The 19,378-nt window shown below is 53.3% G+C and overlaps 1 protein-coding gene across 1 annotated transcript in view; it reads left to right on the forward strand.

Moving 5' to 3' along the window:
* Fbln2 (fibulin 2) overlaps window positions 1-19,378 on the forward strand; it is a 62,642-nt gene that overhangs the window by 34,933 nt on the left and 8,331 nt on the right. Inside the window, 8 exon segments of the mRNA XM_052721187.1 lie at window positions 5,729-5,840; window positions 7,613-7,742; window positions 9,646-9,826; window positions 11,497-11,706; window positions 12,178-12,294; window positions 12,858-12,959; window positions 14,937-15,077; window positions 18,589-18,723. Of these exon segments, the coding sequence (XP_052577147.1) occupies window positions 5,729-5,840; window positions 7,613-7,742; window positions 9,646-9,826; window positions 11,497-11,706; window positions 12,178-12,294; window positions 12,858-12,959; window positions 14,937-15,077; window positions 18,589-18,723 (1,128 nt within the window).

A 19,378-nucleotide genomic window follows, 5' to 3' on the forward strand; every position in this document is an offset into this window, starting at 1 on the left:
AGGTTTGTTATTTCAACCCCCCCCTGAAGCCTAATACACACAGTCTCAAGTGTCTTTTGATGTAGCACAACGGAACAGGGCTTTGCCAAATGCCCTGTTGGAACTTAGTGTGCAGACAGCAGGTCTCGGTGGACAGCTCAGAGAGTTCACACCTGTGCACACATGTGGCACTCCACCCCGCAGATGTGTTCCCTGGTGTTACCTCCACATTGTTAGCTCTTTCTCCCTCCTGGCTCCATTAAAGTCATTGTTCTGACTTGCCAATGCCCTTGCCTATTCCTGAGTTTGTTTTATAGGATGGAATGATCCGACTTGTGTCTGGCTCTTTTGGAAGAAGGAAACACATTGGGTCCTATCCACATTCTTGTGTGTAGCAGTTAAATTGCTTTTGTTCGTGTTGATTGCGGCCCCTGTTGAGATGGCAAGCAGACCGTCTCAGTTCCATTCTGCTGTGGGAGTGAATCATAGCTTGCTGCTCTGCTCTGATGCCGATAGACTTTTAGGGCTGCGTTGCTGGCAGCATTCCTCTGTGTCTTTGGGAAGCGGGAGGCCTTCCTGTGTGTTCACTGCACACCTAGGCAGAAATCTGCTAACTAGAGGGTGTATAGTATTGACTGATGTTTCTCAATGCTTTTCCGGAGCACCCCAAAGTTTACATGCGTGTGTATGGCAGGTGGGGTCCCACCACTCTCATCTCGGGCTCATCCCAGGGACAGCCGTCTTTTGTCCTTGACCCCAGAGTAGAACAGCATCTCCTCTGGTTTTAAGTCACATTCATGAGAATCGTGGTGCTGAGGACCGTTCCTTGTGGCTGGCCCTTTTTGTTCTCATTTGCCTATGAGTGTGTGTGGCATACAATAGGTCAGGCCTTTGTCCAGCTATCCGTAAAAGTGGCCGAGTGGCAGGACCCTCCATTGAAAGCCAAGGAAAGGTGCCACAAGTTCAGGCTGCAATTCAGCAGTCACTTCCGGACTCAGGCTCGGGTCAGCACACAGCAGGACCACCAGGCTTGAGGCAGGGCCAGCCTGACGGGAGGCAGGGGTCCATGGCATGTGTGTGCTAATAGGGCTGGGGGCAGAGAGCCAGACATAGAGAAGCAAGACTGGGTGGGCTTAGGTGGAACCCCCATCCCAGCGGCTCCTTCTGGGTCCCCATCACTTCTCTGCCCAGTCCTGTGAACCTGGGGCAGAAGGCAGAGCTGAGGTCAGGACCTTTTCTGGTTTGTCTACTTCACAGGCTTCATAACAATGCTCAAGGCTCCTGGGTGGCCCAGAAAGGCTCACCCTAGGTTGTACAGGAAATGTCACCATGTCCCTCAAGGCTGGTGGGACCCACAATACTGTGTCATTCTCTGGGCTGTGTGCTGAGGCCCTCAAAGCAAACATCCTGTTGAGCAGGGCCCTGTGGAGACTCCCACTGCTACCCCCCTGCCAGGAGAGAAAATGCTCTGCAGCATTTTCAAAGCCAGAATCCTTCAGGGCTTTTATGTCAGGGAAAGGGGACTGTCTAGGAGGTCTTGATGTCTGGGCTGGATTGTTTGGGACATCCATTGTTCTGTGATCAAAGGAGGTTATAGTCTCTGGAATCTCTGAATCTATTTACAAGGGAAGAGTTCTGGAATGGCTAATACCTGCCTGCAATATACAGAAAGCTAGGCTCCTCCCCAAGACACCATCTGTTGCTGGGACTTGGGTCTCCGCTCAGATGCCTGGTGCCTATCTGTGTAATCCTTTTAAAAGACAAACATCAGTTTATACAACTCCTGAACTCTGACTGAAATACGTTCAGGAATGATTTCATTACGTGCACACACCTGCCTCTGGCTCCTTCACACCTGTGTGTGATTGGCTGGGGGCAGCTTCACTATTGCATCTCTGATTGTTAGGTATTTCTGGAATCTTCGCTGTCACAAATGCATCAGGCGTCTGGGATCTTCCTGTCTGGGTTCATGGTGGTGTCTGTCAGCATATGAGATTCCTGGAAAGGGAAGTTCCAGCTCACAGTTCTTTATATTGTATTGCAATATGTTTTTAAAAAGTAAGATGAAATTTACAAATATTGAGTGTGCAGCTGAACAGTTAAATGCAGTCACACCGGAGTGAGACCTCTCATCTTCTGAAACTCTGTCCCTGTCAAACACTAAGGCCCAACCCCTGGTGCCCACCACACTACTTTCTGTCTTTGACTCTGGGTGGAAACATGTGCTGTCTCTAGTCTTTTTGTCTAGATTGCTGCTCTATCATTTCTAAGTCTTAGGCCTCCGTCTTCACTATGGGATTTTTCTAGTCCTGTTACCTTATCCATTCCTGTTTTTGTCTCTTCCTGTGGCCAGTGTCTTTCCCCATGTCATGCTTGTGGGATAGGAACATGTCACGTAATGGCTTTGGTAGCATGGGCTGTTCAGTGGCCTGGGACCCTTGGGCATCTATTTCTTATTTTCCTAATAACAAAATCTCTGCAAAATGAGTTTGCACATCTTCCCTTTCAGCAGGTGGCAGGGCAGGCTTTCCAAATGTCTCTCTCTCTCTCTGCCATCCAGGGGTTTGGCTGAGTAGATGGGTCAGGGAGCAATCGTATTCTCTGGCTGGCAGGACCCTCAAGCCCGATACTCCAAAGACCGTAGCAGAGTGGTCCAGAGCCAGGCCATGCCACTGTTCACCAGGAGGTGAGGAAGCCCCAGTTGTCCTTGGGAGGAATAGGGAGGCCCAGCCAATCCAGAGGAGGCAGAATGGGACTGCACAGTCACAGAGGAGTCCTCATCTGATTCTGATGTGTGGACAGTCACCTGGGTACCATCCTGGAAGTGACTGGAGAAGCAGAGGGTCAGGAGGTGAGGCAGAGTGAGGAGACAGGTGGGCTGTGTGTGCTTTGGAGGTGGTCCTGGGGGGTATGGATTTGACCTAGAGAGTCCTCAGAACACACAGGGACTTCACTGACACAAGAAGGTCCTGTGAGGCAGCAGCTTAGGCATCAGAAGGAGGCGAACATCCCAGCCTTGGGAAGCCAGGGACAGCCTGAAGCAAGTCTACTGTTTGTGGGGTGCAAATTCCTATGACTAGGCTACATACAGAAGTGTAGTAGGGGGCAAAGCAAGGTGACATAGGAAGCCCATAGATCAGAGGGTGTCACTAGAGTCAGAGTGTGAGGAAGAGGAGACGCCAGAAGCCAGAGAGGTCAAGAAATCCCCAGAGAGCGAGGCTGAGGTATCTGAGGTCAGGGAAGGAGCCAGGCCTGTGGGAGCTGCCTCAGGACCATCTTGGGAATTGTGGGGTGGAGTCCTCACTGTGACCTTGCCTCCTATATCTTAGATGTTGAGTCCACATTAGACCCAGTCCCCCTTATGCACCAAATAGGTTGACCTTTCAGCATGAGGTCACAGCCCCAGATGCCTTTAAAGTGAGAAAGTTGGGGTAGGAAAAGCTGGGGTAATAGTGCAAGTCTACAAGTGCAGGCTAAAATCTGGTCCGAGACCAAGAAACTAGAAGAGAAGACCACCGAGTCCATGTGGAGTTGGCCCCTTGGCCTGCTGGATGCTGGGTTCACAGGTCTTTCAGGACTGGCTGGGTCAAGTTGCCTGTGTTCCCTGGAAGGGAAGGGGAAGAGAGGAAGTGAGGCTGGGCTGTCTAGCCCTCCACTTCCTCTGGGCAGAGGGAGTAACGACAGCTGGAGTGTTTGGCCCCACGCCTGGCTTGATGCTGGCACTCAGCACGTCGCGGCTGTCACTGTTATCTCTTAAGGCATCCATCATGTGTTGCCTGGCCAGGACCCCAGGATCTGGTGCAATCTGGTTATCCCACAAGGCTTTCTTAGAAAAGCCTTAGGGAGGGAAGATTCCAGCCTGTAGAAGGAAGATCAAGTGTTAGGATTTGGATATGAAATGCCCCACCCAAGGCTTATTATGTCTTATAGGCTGGGTCCTCACCCAATGGATCATCTCTGACACACACACACACACACACACACACACACACACACACACACACACACACACATTGTACGCTTTGTGTGTGTATGTATGTGTGTGTGTGTGTGTGTGTGTCTTTATGGAGCCCAGGCTCCATAAATTTGTAATCCTCCTGCCTCAGCTTCCAGAATGCTTGGTTTACAAGCATGCACCTCCTTGCCTGACTTGTATACTTTGGTAAAGTCAGGTCACTTTGGTAAACAGAGGCTGAGTGGGGTGATGTAATGGGGTTGGGGTACACAAAGGTCAAGGGGACATTCTCTGAGGAAATTTGATCCCTGAAAAGGGAAAAGAAAGGAGTCAGCCTGGTGAGAGCCATACCCCTGCTCCTCTTTGTTTTTAGGTTTTCATTTTGAGACAGTCTCACAAAGTTGCCCATGCTGATCTTGAACTACAATCCTACTGCAAGACCTTCTGAGTAGTGAATTACAGACTGGTTCCACCAGGCCTGGATAGTTATGTGAATTTCAGGATCACTTGACAAACCCCATAAACAGATTGGGTCTTTGATTATAACTGTATTAAAGTTGTAGCTCACCTACAGGAGCGTTCACATCTTGAGTCCATAGACCCTCTACTAAAGTAAGCATACATGGTATGTGTTTCAAATAAAGTGGTTAAAAGCACTTGCTGATTTAGCAGAGAACTCGGGTTCAGTTCCCAGCACCCACATAGCAGCTTAAGACCACCTATAACTCCAGTTCCAAGGGATCTGATGCCCTCTTGTGGCCTTCATGGGCTCTGCACTCATGTGGTGCACATACATACATGTAGGCAAAATAACACATGAAATAAATCTAAGAAGAAAAGAGAGAGACAGAGAGATTCCCTTCTTGTTGGACAAAATTCTTACTGCTGATTTATTTCTGGGTTTCTCTTTTATATTTTTAAATTTTTTTAAATTTATTTATTTTTTTATTTTATATGCATTGGTGTTTTGCCATGGGTGTCTGGTCCCATGAAACTGAAGTTACAAACTTCAGTGAGCTGCCATGTGGGTGCTGGGAATTGAACCTGGGTCCTCTGGAAGAGCAGTCAGTGCTCTTAACCACTGAGCCATCTCTACAGCCCTGGATTTCTCTTTTAAATGGCATTTTTTTTCTGCTAAATTTCCTATTATTAAGAATAACCACTATTTGAATACATCAATTTTGGTTTTGGTCATTGTGTTATAATAATTGTTAGTTAGTATTAATTCTTACTAGTTAGACTTCATCATTACAATAAAAAAACGCAACTTAAGATAGCTCTTAGTGGAATCCCACAAGCCCCCTGAAGCTCTTTTCTTGTCTCCTCCTCCATCTGGGCTACTCAGGTCAGGCTCCTCAGAAGCAGAACCCCAGTCAGGGCTTCTCATGTCTGTAATGATTCATTTAGGGACATGTCTTGGCAGAACAGTCTAGGGGATGGGGAAGGGACTAGACAATCACGGGTCAGCTGCTGCCTGTGCGGTCTGATCCTGTGGGCTCTGGAGTGAGCATCTCCCAACACACACACACACACACACACACACACACACACACACACACACACACACACACACACTTGCATGCCCTTGGAGCCAGTCATTGGCTACCCATTGTTATACCCACCCTGCAGGAGGACCAAGTCTCCCCAGTGCTTCCTTAGAAGGGAAGGGCTGGACATGCAGGGCAGGGGGTGAGTGGGGGTTGGGGTAAGAGGTTCCCTTGCCCGGTGCCTGCAGTTATGTACTGCACTTGGTGGTCCCAAAACCCAGCCACACCTCCTCGTTGCAACCCACAGGCTCCACCAAAGACCTGATTGAGACATGCTGTGCAGCCGGCCAGCAGTGGGCCATTGACAATGATGAGTGCCAGGAGATCCCCGAGAATGGCGCTGACAGCGATGTCTGCAGGTGAGTGGACTGGGGTGGGCAGAACTGCTCTTGCCTTCCCTGGGCACCAGGTGTGTGAAGGTGACCAAAAGGGAATGCAGTGAGTCAGCTGGCCATGCGAATCTGTGGCTGTCTCTGTGGGTAAATGCAATGGTGTCCAATTTAGAGCAAGTTCAAAGGATCATCATCACCTTGGGGTTGCTGGGGCTCAGCCACCCAGAATGCTCCAGAGCGTGGCTGCTCTTTATCCTCCTCTGCCACCTGTGATGCGGCTCTGATGCACATGCTCCGCCTCCCCTGCCAGGATTGGTCTGCTGTTACCTTCCTTTCTCATCTTAGACAGCCTGCTCAGTTTTTGAAAGGAGAGTGAAGTCCAGAGAGGCAGTGTGATTCACCTGTGGTATGGCCAGGATTAGAACCCATATTTTCTAATGTCCAGCTCACTCTGCCTCTGCCTCCTTCTAAGCCTCTTCTAATTCTGAGACAGAGTGTCACTATGCAGCCCTGCCAACTTGAAACTCTCTATGTAGACCAGGCTGACTTCAAACTCACAGAGATCCACCTGCCTTTGCCTCCCAAGTGCTGGGATTAAAGGCATGCACCACCATATCTGGCCCCATGCTGCCTTCTTTAGAGAAAGTTGAATTCTAACCTGGTCCTTTCCCTTTCCCTTTCTGCTACTCCAACTTGGGGTTACTGAATGATGAGAGCATGCACACTGTTCAGACCCCATGCGTTTGGAGCTTTGCAGCCATAATGAATACTTACATCCCTCTTGAGACAGAGCTGACCACCACATGGACCACAACTCCATCACTGGACAGCTGACCCCTGCATGTGTCCATCCCAAGTAGTGCTGAGTCCTGCCTCCCATGACCTAAGCTTTGCTGGCTCGTCAGCCTCCTCTTCCACAGATTAGCCATGTGGACAGGTGCTGTAGAATATTATTTTAAGAGGTGTTACATTTGCTTATGCTGTGGAACATTTGTTTAATGGTACAAAGATGTGTTGTATGTTCTTTTATGTTGCATTTGTTTAACTCTGTGAAGTTGTGTTGCCTTGCCTGTCTAAAACACCTGATTGGTCTAATTAAGAGCTGAATGGCCAATAGCAAAGCAGGAGAAAGGAGAGGCAGGGCTGGCAGGCAGAGAGAATACATAGAAGGAGAAAAGGAGGGATTGGGAAAAAAGAGAGATTGAGGGGCAGGAAAAGGGGCCAGCCACTCAGCCAGACATGGAATAAGAAGGAAAGAAAAGATATACAGAAATAGAGAAAGGTAAAAGCCCAGAGGCAGAAGGTAAATGGGATAGTTTAAGTTAAGCAGAGCTGGTTAGAAACAAGCCAAGCTAAAGCCAGGTTTTTATGAGGAAGAATAAGCTTCCATGTGATTTATTTGGGAGCTGGGTGGCGGGCCCCCAAAGAGTAAAAGACAACCAACAACAGAGAGGGGTAGGTAGTGACCACTCTCCCCACCAGATCTACCCTGTCCTTTCTGAGGTTGGGTCTCTCTAACTTTCTCCGGATCGGTAGTGGAACTCTGAATGCCAGCACCTTTCTTCAGAGGTCAAGGGCACAGCTCTGAGACCAGTGGGTCCCAGGCCCACGTCAAACCCGTGTGACATGGTGGACTTGTGCCTGCCCTTCTGCCAGTCCTGGTCCCACTTGTTGCAGACCTCGGGTCGGGCCTTCCCTTCTCTGCACTCCACCCCATCTCCCTCCTGTGAGGTGGGGGAATGTCACCCTCCTGGGGAGGGTCCCAAGGAGACAGGCACTGAAGCCGCCCCCTGTTTCAGGATAGCCCAGAGGCACTGCTGTGTCTCCTACTTGAAGGAGAAGAGCTGCATGGCTGGCATTGTGGGGGCCAAGGAAGGTGAAGCCTGTGGAGCCGAGGACAATGATACTTGTGGAGTCTCCCTGTACAAGGCAAGCCACCCCCTTCCTCAACTGTGGGTGAGATGGGTGACATCACATCTTGGGGGTGGGGTGGGAGGTAGACTCACCCCCTGCCCAGGAAATGTTAAGTCATGGCATTCGTCAACAAAGCCACAAAGTATGTATTGAACTCCACCAACAACCCAGGTGACATCGATCGTGCTTTCTCTGAGGCAGGTCTGGTTGAGTGTGGCAGGGTGTGGTGTGCCTGAAGGTAGTGCCTGAAGAGGTCTGCGGGTGGAGGTTGTGCTGGAGTGCACAGTGGCCCTAGGATCAGTGTGGCTGCAAGCAATACAAGGTCCTAGAAGCTGGTTTTCCTTGCATGTGTGTGCTGGAGGCTGGAGGCTGGAGGCAGGCCGGGTAGTAGAAGAGGCTCCTCGCTGCTGCAGGCAGGTGTAGAGTCCTGCTTCTGCGGTTACCTTCACCCCATGCCCAGTTCCCTTCTCTCAGCCTCAGTTTCCCCAGGCGTAAAACAGAGGCAAGGAATTGCCCATCCTAGGGCAGGCAAGGCCCAGTGCCAGCACCTGGAGCTTGAGGTCATGTGGTCTTTGGCAGTGGGCATGGCAGCGTCAGATGAAGGACTGGGGTATCACTCACCGTAGCTGTGCGTGTGGCTGGCTTGGCATCAGAAAAGGTTCAGCTGGGCTTGTGTGGCTGTCATTGGCTGGTGGCTGCTCTGGAGCCAGATGATGTAGGTGGCCCACAGCTTAACTGGCTGTCTCTGTTCCCTGAATGGAACATTCTCTCCCACAGTGGGCTGGCTGGACCTGGTTCAGATAGAGCTCTAAGAAAGATTGAAAGCATGTGTTGCTCGGCTTTCCTCACTGTGACACTCACGAGATCACGCCCTTAGGAGAGTGAAAGGTTGGGGTTCAGTTCGTCTACTTAGCCCTGATGCCTTTGGGGCTGTGGTGAGGTGGCATGGCATGGTGTGCATGGTAGAGGCAGTTGCTCACATAAGAGGGAAGAGACCGGTGTCCCCAAGTCCCCTTCAAGGGCATGTCCTCAGTGACCTAAGATCTGCCACTAGACCCATCCTGGGCCCTGGAGTAGACATATGCCAAACTCACACTATAATGGCATGCAAGACCTTTAGAAGCCTGGGTTCAAAATGGGCACATGGTCACTTTTATCTAATCCTCGTGACCAAAGCAAGTGATTGGTCACCCCAAGCTGGAGCCACATGCTCACTCTCTGAGTTGCTGAGCTGTCCAGCCACAGACTGGGTACCAGGGAGGCTGGTCAGCTGGAGCTGTTGCTGCATGCAGCCTGCTGCCACACTTTGACAATGTCAATCAGATTTCCCTGTGGCGGCTGGCAGTCTGCACTGGGTGGCTCTGTGTATCCTTAGGGATACAACCTCTGTCTTTTTGTTGAATTGTCATTGTTGATTGTTAGCTTCAGGTCCCTTCATGACCTGACATGACGCCAGGAGCTCCAGCACATATACACTCTAAGGAAGAGGACCAGGGAGAGCGAGATGGGTCCACTTCCAAGTCAACCCTGTCCCGAGCACTTTAGGACGTCACCGGGACTGCACAGGCCCTTGAGAAATGCTGTCTTTTTGCTGAGCTGACAGGATTGGAGTCCGCTTCTAAGGGTGGGGCATAGTGAGTAGGGCTGGGCTTCATTTGTAGTTCTTTCCAAAGGGACATTTATTCATTCATTAAAGAAAATTAACATTAGTCCTACGCTTCTGTAGACTTGGGATGTAGGGGTGGGCCCCCTCCACCCTGGGAGAGCACACAGGCAGACAGAGGATCTAGATGATGTTAATTCACCCCAGAGCCTGCCCCAGGCTATGCCCACGGACCCTGGATGAGTCACAGGCACACAGACCGTGGGAAATCAGGCAGGCTCTGAGGGCTTGGTGCGGATGCTCTGTTTTCCTCAGCAATGCTGTGACTGCTGTGGCCTGGGACTCCGTGTGCGGGCCGAGGGCCAGTCGTGCGACTCCAACCCCAACCTGGGCTATCCCTGCAACCATGTCATGCTCTCCTGCTGTGAAGGCGAAGACCCCCTCATAGTGCCTGAGGTCCGTCGGCCACCTGAGCCTGAGGCCACCCCGCGCAGAGGTGGGTGCTGCCCTCCCAGGTGGAGGCAGTTGGAGGAGGATGGTTAGGGCCCTTAGGATGGTTGGGCTGGGTGGCTTCAGGCCGCAGTGGGGACCCTGGTCCATGGTTGTATGTGGTTTGAGGTTTGATCTCTGCTCTATAGAGTTCTACAGCTACTGACTGGACTCTAACCCAGGTTGTGCTGGCATGGCAGTCCCACATAGTACTACTCACCAATCACCAGTGACCATCTGCCCTTCTACCCTCTCTGGCCATAGCCACAGCCTTCCACTGTTTCCCCATTCCACCATGCAGATCTGCTTATCTATTTCTCCACCCAGTCACTTGTCCATCAGTCTGTCCATCCATCCATCCATCCATCCATCCATCCATCCATCCATCCATCCATCCATTCATCCATCCATCCTCTTCTTATCATCCACTTGCCTGTCCATCCATTCATTGTTCCACTTCCTCATTACTTCCCAAATCTATTCATCATCTACCTCCCCACTCATTCACCCTCCCACTCATTCACCTATTCTTTCACCTACCCACCCACTCATCCGTTTTCATGCATCTTTCCATTCATCTGTCCATCTACTTGCCCTTCCATTCACTCTTCCATCCATCCACCAGCTCATCCAAGGTACTGGTTGAAAACAATAATTTCTGAAGAACAAGTTACTACCCAGACAATGGTTCAAGGTAGAGTTCAGGAAGAAACTCGGAATCAGAGGTCAGAACAGGACATGGGATCAGGTGGACAACTCAGTCAGGCAGGGTCCATCCATCCAACTTAACCATCCACATGATATCATAATACCCTCTTCCTGTGAGGAGCTTCTGGAGTCTTCTTGGGTCTGGGAGATGCTGGTGGTGGGTGCAGACTGTCCTGCTTCAAGTCCTGTTTGGAATGGCCTCAGGCATATCCTCTACCTTTTCTTTTCTGCTGGGAGGATGGTCAGGAAGGGCATGTAGTTGGCAACGAGCAGGGCCTGGCCCATGGAGGTACATGCTGGTGTGCTCAGGGACCCTGGGCCTTGGTCTGCCTCTGCCCAGTCACAGTTCCAGGTCCTCAAGGACAGCTGTGGGCACCAGGCCAGGCCTTCTCAGGATGGAGCTCAATGCAGACGACACCTTCCCTATGTCAAGCCCTTGGCTGCAGCTTCATGCCACCATTCTGTTCTCTTGTTGCCTGAGGCTGATGGCAAGGGCTGAGGTATCAGACCAGGGGAGAGCTGCCCAGCAGCAGCAGCCTCCTCCTCCTCTCCCCTGCTACCCTCTGCAGAGTAGGCAGTGGGTCCCAGGATCTGGAGGCACAAAGAGACCCAGTGCTGGCCCAGTTAAGGAAGCTGCAGACAGACGTCACATCCTGATCTGTTTCAACCTAGGCCAGCACTCTTTCTATGACTCTAGTTTAGCACTTTAGCAAGAGCCCCCATAGGCATGGTCCTGTCCTATTGAAGGGACCCAGGTGATGAAGGCCAGACCCGCTACCATGGGTTCACTATCATTCATCCATTCATCCATCCCCCATCCACCTACCCATCCATCCATCTATCCCCCTTTTCCCCTCTTTCACTTCTCAATCCCCATCTGTTGAACCTCTGTTGCTTTCCTGGATCCTGTGGGCTCAGCCGCACATTGGCCAAGTTGGCTATGTTCCAAGTGCTGACCAACCACTCCAGTTTCAGAGGCGGAGATGGCAAGCCGGGAGGCCCTATCACTGGGCACAGAGGCTGAACTACCCAATAGCCTGCCGGGAGATGACCAGGACGAGTGCCTGCTGCTCCCCGGGGAACTTTGCCAGCACCTTTGCATCAATACCGTGGGCTCCTACCGCTGTGCCTGCTTCCCTGGATTCGAGCTGCAGGGTGACGGCCGTACCTGCCGCCCAGGTGAGCTGTAGGCAGCCCAGGCACAGGCTTGTCTTGCCCGTGGAGGGTGGCCTGGCTAGGCTTCCTGCTGCCCCTGGGTTGATGCTGGCGGAAGCCAGAGGAGGCTTCTAGCTCTGGGAATTCTGAAGACTGCCTGGAGCTGGGCTCGGGCTTTAGAGACCCTCGCCAGGCCCTAGCTGTGTTCCTAGCATCACGGCGTTCTCCCTGCCAGCTGTACGGGGTGGAGCTGCCTCTTAGTCTAGACACCCCCTACTGCTTCCTTCCCTCTTTTGCCTTCTCCCAGTAGCTGTGAGATAGCTCTTGCCCAAGGTGTGCTTGTACCCAGAGCCTCAGTTTCCTCCTTTGTGAATGAGCAAGAGGAGTGGTCATTGAGGTCATCAGTCAGTGCCTGGTGTGGTTGCCTGTGAGTGTCCAAGGCCAGACAGACGACGTAAGCCTGCCCCCTGCTGTATGCTCTGCTTATAACAACAGATGGAGGCGCGCCACGGTTGGACGCTGCAAGGGAGTCTGCCCCGAGGAGGTCTGAGTCTGCCCAAGTGTCCCCCAACACCATCCCACTCCCTGTGCCACAGCCCAACACCTGCAGAGGTGAGTGGAGGAATGTGCTCTCTGCAGGGCCTGAGCTGTGCAAGTCTGGGCCATGTGGTGTGGTGGGCTCTGGGGCTGGGTGTTTGCAAGCTGGTCCAGGCCATCGGGTGCCTCTGCTTTGTGGAGGGGGTGGAACCTGCCTGGTGATGACGGAGGAGGAAGAGGCGACAACCAGGGGATTCTGGGTCTCCGTGTGGCCCTGGTCAAGTTGGTCACCTGCTCTGTCCCATTCCTCCTATGAAGCCAAGTTTTCATTCAGGAATGCTGGGAAGTCCTTCCTTCCTGCCTTCTGTTCCTCACTGTCCTCCCTAGTACTCAAGGAATGGCTTGCCATCTGAGTGGTGTGTGGGAGAAACTCAAAATATTGTTCCCGGTGCCAGCTGGGACTGGAACTGCCTCCTGGGGACCCTGTGAAAAGGCATGGGCACAGGGTTCTCATCTTTCCACATCTCTGACTCGCCGGGCATGCAGTGGCGACCCCCGCCCATATCGCAGAGTTGGGGGATGGGCAGTGCGGTCGGGGCCAAGGCTTATGTGTTCTGACTGCAGGAATTTCCCCTCAGACAACGGGCCCTGCCAGCAGGTGTGCCGTGTTGTTGGCGGCACAGCCATGTGCTCCTGCTTCCCTGGCTACGCCATCATGGCGGATGGCGTGTCCTGTGAAGGTGAGTACCTTGGGGTCACCCTCTAACTTTTGCAGGTCAGGTTGCCCTGTGGTGAGGGCTTAGGGTAGGGGCGACCAGGAGGACTTCAAACTCACTCTGATCATGAGGTTCAGCTGTTGTGACAGAGAACCCCAGCAGAGCAGTGGAGATGGTGCCCTTGGTGTCACTGAGCCCTTGGTGGGATGGGCCTACTGTGGTGCTGGGAAGGTCCAAGGTCCCAGCTCGTGTCTGGTTGCTCTGCTGCTTTCCAGAGGAGTTCTTCTCAGAACTGAACTTGTTCCCATGTCACCTGGAGTCCCGCTGGACAGGATTCCCGGGCACTCCACAGGCTCCCCAGACGTCCTGATTGGGCACCCCGGGAAAGCTCAGAACTTGTGTTCTAACCCAGACCCATGCCAGACATGGGCCATACTCACCTCATGGCTCCCTGGGGGCTGGCCTGGTCTGTGTGGCTGAGCTAGCTTTGTGATCTCTGAGTTCATCCATGCTCAAGGCCAAGGTGAAGAGAGGGAGAAGGGGGAGATGTGTCCCTGTGTCAGGGGCACATCCAGAAGTGGTCCCCCACCCCCAACCCCACCCCCACCCTGCATGCCTGAAGTGGGGAGAAGGGCCTCAGTCATGGAGGGCGAGTTGACATTGGTGACAGTGAGCTTCCTCTGCCATTCACAAGCACATGAAGAGTGATGGTCACAAAGTCCCTTCACCCCGGTGACCAGCGAAGGTGAGGTCCTGTCTCGGTAGGGCCATTGTAGACTAGGACCTCCCAGCACACAGTGTACAGCGGGAACAGCAGTTCTGACACTTGCTGGTTGGCTTCCTCGGTGAGTTTTGTCTGAACCGGCTTGAGACGTCCCAGGACCTTACCCCTCTTATCTGGACAGAGGTGGCATAGAGAACTACAGGTCCAGGATATGCATGGGCTCGGGCGCAGGAGACATAGTCTGAATGTCTGCATATGATGATCAAGTCTGTCCAAGAGGATGCCCACATGCCTTTATGAAGCTCAGATCCCACATCCAATCATTCTGGAGACTCAGTTTGTATATGAGTGACACCATCCTGTTAGTCTAGAGAAGGTAGCTAAGGCACATACCATGGTGGCAACTGACCGACCTTTTTCTCCGGTGGTGGAGATGACAGGCCCAAAGGATACTGTGTTCTTTGGGCTCTGAGTCTCCCCAGGACTCTGGGGACTAAGAAGGTTATCTTGGTTCAGAAGTCTTCAGATCCGATCCCCACCAGGGACCTGGGACCGGGGTGCCCAGTGTGCTACCTCTGCTGGCCGTGTGGCTTGGCTGGTGTTCACGTTCTCCCACGTGCCCCTTCTCTCCGGGAGCACTCCAGCAGAAGAGCTGAGGGGTAGAAGCCAGAGGTTGCAAAGGAGCATCTGTGAGGGTGTGTCCAGCTCCCACACAGAAGGAGACCTGCCCTACTCTGTTCTCAGAAACAATCGCAGGAATTCCCTGCTGGGACAGCCTGAGAATTTTTTTTAAAACATTTCCAAATTTGAGTTTCTGATGAAACTTCAAAAACCTGCCCCTGGAGACCCTTTTGCATAGCCCCTAGCCTGGCAGCCTCTGGAGATCCCCACCTCCTTCTGTGAATGCTGCTGGCCATGACCCCGAAGGCTTTGAACTTGCAGGTTCTTCTGTCGCTAATTCCTTGGTGGCTGCAGACTTGGACGTGACAGAGAGTGGGTGGGGGGCAGCTTGCAGCCTGTGGTGTGAATGTGGGCTGGGTTGCTTGTCTTCTCTGAGTCTTACTCCATCTGCCCCTTCCTGGGCGGTGGGAGCCAGCTCTATCATCTTTGAGTTTTACAAGCTCAACTTGGGTCGGAGGTTCAGCCATCACACTGACAGGCACACATAGGTTTTTTGGTTTTTTGGTTTTTTTCTCTCTCTCTGTCCCTGGACGCCCCTGGCAGCCATGCCTCTCTAACTAACAGTCTTCTGTTTTTCCTTCCGTGGCTGTCGTTAGACCAAGACGAGTGCTTGATGGGCACTCACGATTGTAGCTGGCAACAGTTCTGTGTGAACACCCTGGGATCCTTCTACTGTGTCAACCACACAGTGATCTGTGCAGAGGGCTATATCCTCAACGCACATAGGAAGTGTGTGGGTAAGCTGGAGCCCCTGCCTGCCGCCTGTGCCACGGCTGTCTGCTCTGCCCCCCACGCCAGCCCACCACATCGTGCCACATGCTAAAGGACCCGTCCTTTGCATGTGAGCTCCCACACAGCGGCCTGCTGCGCTCTGTGTCACCCCCTCGTGTCCCGGTGTCTTGTCCCGCTTGGTCTCGGTGGCTGTGTTCCCAGATTATGCCTGTGACGCAGAAAGCCGATGAGATAGCTCCCTGGTGTGTCAGGGACAGGGAGGCCAGGTGTGGGTACCAGGACTGTGCAGCAGTGTGGAGGCAGAGAGGCCCGGGTTGGAAACAGGACCCTAGTAGCTCTGGACCTTGTCTTTTCTCAGCTATTGGAAGCTGTTGACACCTAGGAGGATTGTGGGACATGAGCAGTGTACACACAGCCTGAGTCATGTAGCCTGTCACCTCAGTCATTTAGATTGCCTATAGATTCATCCGGAATCTCCCAAAAGGGGAGTGGATTGTACTGGGTCCAGACGACCCAGTTCGGCATCCATTTGTTGTGTGACCCTGAGCAGGTGGCACTTTTCCTCTGAGTCTTCCCTCAATGGGCAGGAGGGTGTGGGCCCTGTGTCAGCCCGTACATGCCTGGGCCTCTTGTCTACCTATGCCTGATTGGTTGGGACTCTGGGGTTCTGTGGGCAAGGAAGGGCTCCATGCTGTCTTGTGTCTGGGTCATCTGGTATTCTCACGAAGGAAACAAAGCCCTGGCTTTGGGCATCTCAGAGATAACCCCGAGTAGTGGGGAAGTCAGGAAGGCTGGCCAATGCTATGACAGGGACACAGGCAAAGGAGATGTCACTCTTGCCAGTGGCACCCAGGGGAGGAGGCATCTACACCTGTTTCCAAGAATGGGCAGGACATGGAGATGGGGAAAGGCACAAATCAAGGAGACAGCTGAGACAAAGGTGTGAAGGTGGGAACTGGGCGCAGAGTGCTCAGGGCTTGCGACCAGAATCCTGTCTGTCTTGCCTGTGCTTGGGGACCATGTCCAGCCTGGACATGTCCTCTTACTCCTTCCTCCGCACTGCTGGGCCGACATGTTTGCCTGGCTGCAGCCGTGGTACAACATGGCCCTCCCGACGTGCTTGCCGGTGGTGGCAGCCCCTCCTGGGTGGGCTGGGTCTGTGTGTGCCCGTTGGGAGGCATGTGAGCCCCTTCACAGGATGTCCTCCCACCTGCCACTCCCTGGCTCGGCCGCTAAGACCTGTGCTGCAGGGTCTTTAGTAGCTGGAAGATGGGCCTGAGGATAAGAAAGCCAAGTTACATTCCATTCAGCAAGATTTATGAGCATGCTCTATTTCTTCCCTCTTTACTCTGCATAAACTATCAGCCTCCCGTCCTGTTCCATGCAAATATTGCTTGGGGGCTTGGGGGTTCCCCAGTTACTCCACTCAGGTGCAGTAACTCAGGCAAGGGAGGGGCGGGATCATGCTAGGATGAAGTGTGCTTTCGCTGGAGTCCGCTAACCCCTCTGGGCCTTAGTTTCCCCCTCCATGAAACAGGTAGATGATGGTGCCTGCCTCTGAAGGTCACCGTGGAGGTCAGGTGCATTAGTTCCTGTGAGGAGCTCTGGCAGGGTTCCTGAGCCACTGAGGCATGGAAGCTGGGGACAGGAGTGGGTGTGGCCTCTGCTAGGGCCCCCTGTGCTTGACTCTTAAAGTTCCCAGCTGGGCTGGACCTTGGGGAGCTGGGGCCTCCCTGGCAGTGGGAAGCAAGCCGTGAGGAAAGGGTGTAGCTTGGACCAAGTGCCCTGGCTTCTGGCCCTGTTGGCTGCGTAACTCAGTCCAGTGGCATCCCTTTGGGGAGAGAGATTTCCCCGTCTGTGAAATGGCCACCCCTGGATCACAAGACAGTGAGTCTCATCAGTTCTTGTAACTTCCTGACCCTCTGGTGATCCCTTGTGTGTGGTGGCTGTTACCATTCAATACTGTGAGGCCTCCCGGCTGTGGAACACTCCTGGATCCCTGCGCCAGTCCAGCTGTAAATCAGAAGTCTTTGTGGTGGCTAACCAGAACTGTCACTTCCCTGTCCCCATTCCTCTCCTGGAAGGGTCTCTTCCCCTACCCCACTTTCCTACCTGGTCCCCTAGTTATCTCATAGATTCAACTCAAATGCTATCACCCTGAGAAGCAGCTGGCATTGCAGGACCAGGGCAGACAGTCCTCTGAGCTCAGCCCCGGGCACCTCACACCCCTCACCCGGATGTGTCTCCTTCTGCCTGTCTTGATCCAGCTGCTCGGCTGGCCACTCATGAAGGTCAGGGGCTGTGCTGACCCACTGTGTGGCCACAGGAACATGGCACAGAATAAGCACTGGCCAGTGTGGCACTGAGCGATGGGGCTGTACCTAGTGCCATTATCTCCCAGGTACAGGCAGGAGAGGCAGGGCTGGGCAGAGCTTCCACGGGACCTTAGCCCTGGCCTGGAGGCAACTATGGGTTGGTGACCTCTGCTTCCTTTTGCCTCAGTTCACTGTTCCCTCCTCCCTGTTGCTCATTTCTAGAGTGTCCTGATGTCTATCCTTGACCTCTTCCTCATGTACCCATTTCCTCAAGTGACCTCAGCCACCTGACCACTCCCCTCGACTCCTTCAGTGAGCCCAGAGGTTGGTCTCTAGCTGCCTCTTAGTCCCAGAGGACTCGGAGACCTTCCTCTGCACCCCTGCTCCAACCAGCTGGCCCACCCCAGGTGCTGGTATCTATCTAGCTGCTCAACCCAAAGCTGTACTGACTTCCTGGTTCTCTCACCCCCCCGCCTCTGCCATCCGTGGGTCCTGTTGCTTCTGCCCTCCCCCATGCCCGGTGGTACCCGCCACCATCCCTCTAGGGATAACTATTTCCCCCTAAACTGTTCTCCAGCTCCAGCCAGGGTGCCCTCACTCCTATACCAGGAACCCTCTATGGCTCCCAATCTCTACTTGTCCTAACCTCATCCGTTCACATTTTCTTCTCTCCCCTACAGCCACACCTGCCTCTGGGCTGGTCCTGAACTCACCCGGGCTGTCATATAACTGTTCCTTCTGCCTGGACTGTCCGAGTGGCTCCTGCTGTCACCTCTCAGCATTCTCACTCGATGCCGTCTTTCTGACCGTGCTCCTCGTCCCTGCCTTAAACTTGCTTACCCTGTCCACACCTCAGCCCACCTTCCTCCTGCTGTGGCCCCCATAGCCCTCTTGACAACCTCACTGCCTATGCAAGCATCTCCCAGCGTCTACTCCAAGGGCAGGTGTTTCTGTCTTGTTCACTCACTCGTCCCTTTTGCTGAGAGCCCTGCTTGGCACGTAGAGGGGTGTGATAAATCTTTGTTGAATGAAGGGATACTTGGATAAGGGACATCAGCTGCGTGCTTCTCCCTGCATGGTGAGTACCTGAGGTCAGAGTCTGGTGTTTTCTGCCTCCTGGTGCCTGGTTGTGCTAGGCCCGTGTCCCTGGAGCTCCCCCACCCCCCCGCAGGCCTTGACAGCTGCCTTGATCTCCACACAGACATCAACGAGTGCGTGACGGACCTGCACACATGCACCAGGGACGAGCACTGTGTGAACACGCCGGGCTCCTTCCAGTGCTACAAGGCGCTCACCTGTGAGCCAGGCTATGCGCTCACAGATGGCGAGTGCACAGGTGAGAAATTGCTGAGGTCCAGCCCCACTTCTGCACCCCAGGGACGTCCCCCCCGTGCCCACCCCGCCACTGTCTCTTCCCCCACATTCCCGTACTTGACTTTCCTGTCGTTGGGATGGAGGTGTTTGGAGCAGAGGCGTCTGAGGTTAGGGATGGGTGTTGGGAGAAGGCCAGCATCTGGCCCTGGCCTTCCTACCACCTGCTGGCTTCTATGACAGTCTTTCCCCTCACTGTGCCTCAGTTCCCCTGTTTGCACACTGAAATGGAGCCCCACAGAAGACTGTTCGTGTTCCCTTCACTGGAAAAGTCTAGCTTCCGAAGAGAAGTTTTGTTGTTGTTATTTTTTCTAAATATCTTAACAAGTTATTTCTCAAGCTTCTTTTAGTACCACTGGTATGAGGTGACCTTTCTGTGACCTTGTGGTAGGGGGTGGGGGAATATAGGATGGCAGAGTGACCATGGGAAGTGGGAGGGTGTGTCTCTAGTGTGGGTCTATAAAGGCTCCCATAAAAGGGAGAGCGTAGCTGAGACCCAGATGATGGGAGCCTACCTGGAAGGGCGTTTTGGGGATAGGGAACAGCAAGCCCAGAGGCCTCTGACATGATGGAGGATCGTGGCAAGGGCCCCAGGTGTGAGCCCCTGCGCTCCTCTCTCA

This window comes from Peromyscus californicus, unplaced genomic scaffold (assembly GCF_007827085.1).
Source record: "Peromyscus californicus insignis strain IS unplaced genomic scaffold, ASM782708v3 Scaffold_6__1_contigs__length_162567912, whole genome shotgun sequence".
Lineage (NCBI taxonomy): Eukaryota > Metazoa > Chordata > Mammalia > Rodentia > Cricetidae > Peromyscus > Peromyscus californicus.